The sequence below is a fragment of the Talpa occidentalis genome, unplaced genomic scaffold (genome assembly GCF_014898055.3).
Source record: "Talpa occidentalis isolate TD23 unplaced genomic scaffold, MPIMG_talOcc4v2.1 talOcc4.18, whole genome shotgun sequence".
NCBI lineage: Eukaryota > Metazoa > Chordata > Mammalia > Eulipotyphla > Talpidae > Talpa > Talpa occidentalis.
The window spans coordinates 4,398,125-4,402,034 of NW_023601851.1; the positions used below are offsets into that span (position 1 = coordinate 4,398,125).

The window sequence follows — 3,910 nt, forward strand, 5'->3', positions numbered from 1 at the left end:
TCACTCACTAAGTAAAGGGGCCACAGTTAGGAGCTGATCCCATGTGTGACCGCAAGGGTCAGTGACAGGAAAGGGGGAGTGCCTTAGATAACGGAGAGGCTGCACCAGTGACAGAACCTCTGCTGATGACTGAGATGAAACCCAACCATCGCCTCTCTCAGCCGGGAGCTACAGAAATGGAAAACAGCAGAAAGATGCTGAAGTTTAATTACCCCAGCACACACAGAGTATCAGTACACTCAGTACAAACACAATATCAAAAAACATATAAGTGCTAAAAAGAGCAAAATATAAGTCTATAGAAGTATATGAAGTCATCTTAAATATAATTTAAAAATTAGCATATATTTTTAAATTATGCAATGGAATTATATGTAATTATAAGAATATAAAGAAGAATATAATGTGAAAATTTAAAATGTGTCCAGTAATGGAGTCATAAACTCATTTTCTGTATTACATTTTTGTGAGTACTCCCTTCATCAGTCTCCCCACAGCAGACTTCATGGCTTGGTTCCTCAGACTGTATATGATGGGATTAAAGGTGGGGGGAACCACCGTGTAGAACATAGAAATATAAATGATCAGGTCAGACATGGACGGACTCTCTGACGCGGGCTTCATATAAGCAAAGAATGCCATGCAGAGAAACAGCACAACAACCAGCAGGTGGGGAAGGCAGGTGGAGTAGACTTTGACCTTCCCTTCAGTGGATGGGATCTTCCTGACAGCAGAGAAGATGTGCACATAGGAAATGACGATGAAAATGAAACAGCTGATACTCCAGACCACACTAATGAGAATGGGGACAAGTTCATTCAATAAATTTCCTGAGCAGGAAATAGCCACTAACTGGGGGACGTCACAGAAGAACTGGTGGACCACGTTGAAACCACAGTAGGACAAGTAGAAGGTTCCAGCTGTGTGCATCACAGCAAGGAGACCCCCACCCAGCCAGGACACAGCTGTCAGCTGCACACACCTGTCCCTGCTCATGATGACGTCATAGTGCAGGGGGTGGCAGATGGCAGCATAGAGGTCAACACTCATCAACATGAGCAGGGTCAGTTTGACACCTGCTGACATAATCATCATGAAGAGCTGAACCACACAGCCAGGGAACGAGATGGAGCTGCTGCGCCTCAGAGAGCTGGCAATGGACTTGGGGACTGTGGCTGAGATGAGGCAGAGGTCCGAGAAGGACAGACTCCTCAGGAAGAAGTACATGGGGGTGTGGAGGTGCCGGTCCAGGGTGGTGATAAGGATGATGAGCCCGTTCCCCAGCAGGGTACACAGGTAGACCAGGGAGAAGAGCAGCAGGTGCAAGAAGCCCATGGTCCCCTGGGTTGCGAACCCCAGGAGGATGAATTCTGTCACGGCCGTGAGATTGGTCACCTCTGGAGCTATCATCTACATGAAAAAAATAAAGAGGAAGAAAACATTGTCAAATCTACAGTATTGACATAAAATGGATTATAATTCAATCTATTTACTGGGTCATTGCTCCTTCTAGGTCCTGCAGACTCTAATATCATCATCCAGAGTGATATGGCATTGGGGCATTGAGAAATTTGTGAACCTTCAAAATGTTTTCATTGTCATTTATAAAACAAATATTTTAATTACTGTTCTTACTCAGAATGCTGTTCTTACACTTTTTTAAAAAGATTAATTTATACAAGAATCGGGGTATAGGCGCCAGATGTGCGGGAGTGTGAGAGGATTCACCAGAGACAGAGTGGGGAGCAGAACAGTCCGACTGATGAAATACACTGCTGAAGGGAACAGTGGGCGTACAGGAGAGGTCTATGGCGCCATGTGGGACCCTCACTGGTGGGTGGGGATCGATCTAGCGCTGCAAAGTCTGTGGACAGATTCACAGTGCTGTGCTCAACTGCCTGCTCCACCAGGGGAGGCCCTCTTACTCAAATCTTAAATGAAGCTTGAAATCTAATAACTTTCAAGTATGAATGATTTCTATTCTGAAAACTGTTTAAAAACAAAATACCTGCAGTGTGGAGGAAAGATCAAGCTACCATGTGGAGTCCCTCTCCTGTGGTGGTTCCCATGGCACAGACAGAGGACATCCTGGCCTCTCACTCCATGGTCGGGGCTCATGGGGAGCCTATGAGCGAGTACTCACAGTATGTTCCACCCTGTGCTGTGCCGCATCATGGAAAGAGCAGGGCCTCAGGGCTGGGCTATTTGAGCTCTGGAGCTGGTGTCCGCGTGTTGGACGCTGTCCAGATTCCAGCCCTCAGGGACCTTCCTCCAGAGGGAAAGTGCTGTGTTTACTTGACTGTGTTAATTGGAGCATCCTGAAGTGCATCTCAGAGAGTAATTATCACACTCAGTGTGTAGATGTGATTTTGTCTCTGGCTCACACCTCTATCATAGTGAATAGAAAAATCCTATTTTGGGGCTCCCTGGTGGTGCAGTGGGTTGAGCACCGCACTGTGAAGCTCTGCACAGCCTCAACAGCACGGGTTCGATCCCACCCACCTGGTGAGGGTCTCACGTGGTGCCACAGACCTCTCCTGTTGTGCCCACGGCTCCCCTCAGCAGTGTATTTCTGTCGTCTGCCTGTTCTGCACCCTGCTCTGTCTCTGGTGAATCCTCTCACCCTCCTGCGCCTCTGACCTGTACCTCAGCTCTTGTATAAAAATAAGTAAACCATGTAGTGTTTCACCTATATTTCCTTCTATGTATTTTATGGTTTCAGGTCTTATGTCTAGTTCTTTAATCCATTTTGAGTTGATTTTTCTGTATGGTGTGAGGTAGTGGTCACGCTTCATTCTTTTGCATGTAGTGACCCAGTTTTCCCAGCACCATTTATTGAACAAACTTTCTTTGCTCCAATGCATAGTCTTTGCTTCTTTGTCAAAGATTAGTTGATCATAAATCTGTGGGTTTATTTCTGGATTTTCTATTTGATTCCATTGGTCTGTATGTCTGTTCTTGTTCCAATACCATGCAGTTTTGATGATTATGGCTTTGTAGTATAGTTTGAAGTCTGGGAGTGTGATGCCTCCATTCCCTTCTTTTTTTTTTTTTTTTTTTTTCAGGAGAGCTTTGGCTATTAGGGGTTTTTTGTGATTCCATATGAATTTAATCATTTACACATCAAAGACATCTTTACAGACACATCACCCAAAACAGTGATAGTGAAGGCAAAGATAAACAACTGGGACTACATCAAATTAAAGAGCTTCTATAGCAGCACTGTTTACAATAGCTAAGCTTTGGAAACAGCCCAAATGCCCAAAAATAGATGACTGGATCAAGAAGATGTGGTACATATATACCATGGAATATTACTCAGCATTCAAAAAAGATAAACACATGCAATTTGCAGCAACATGGATGGTACTGGAAGGGATCATGCTCAGCGAAATAAGCCAGAAAGAAAAAGAAAAATACCGGATGGTCTCACTCATAGCAGGAATCTAGAAAACTTAAATAAGGGACCAGGAAAATGAATAAATATAAGAAAGTGAAAATCAAAATCAACAAAAAACTATGAACCAGAGACACTTTCTGGGGGGTTGGGGGCAGGAGGGGAGGGACTGGGGTCAGAATGGGGGTGTTGCAATTGTAAGGGGAATATAAAAATAAAACATTTATTATTTTAAAAAAAATTAAAGAGCTTCTGCACAGCAAAAGAGACAATAACAAAAACAAAGAGAAACCCCACCAACTGGGAGAACATTTGTGCACACAACACTAATGATAAAGGACTGATCACAAAAATCTGCAAAGAGCTGATGAGACTCAACAACAACAACAAAAATAATCCAGTCCAAAAATGGGCAGAAGAGCTAAAAAGAAACTTCTCTGAAGAGGAAATGCAAATGGCCAACAGGCATATGAAAAAATGTTCAACATCACTTGTAATCAGGGAAATGCAAAT

At 43.7% G+C, this 3,910-nt stretch overlaps 1 protein-coding gene across 1 annotated transcript; it reads right to left on the minus strand.

Moving 5' to 3' along the window:
* Nucleotides 1-456: 456 nt before the first annotated feature.
* Nucleotides 457-1,410, minus strand: LOC119250834 (olfactory receptor 14A16-like). Its single transcript, XM_037518423.1, has one exon. The coding sequence runs from the start codon at nucleotides 1,408-1,410 to the stop codon at nucleotides 457-459; it is 954 nt and encodes a 317-aa protein (XP_037374320.1).
* Between the last annotated feature and the right edge of the window lie 2,500 nt (nucleotides 1,411-3,910).

Coding starts and splice junctions, on each gene's coding strand:
- LOC119250834 (XM_037518423.1), bottom strand. CDS start 1,410: ATGATAGCTCCAGAGGTGACCAATCTCACGGCCGTGACAGAATTCATC.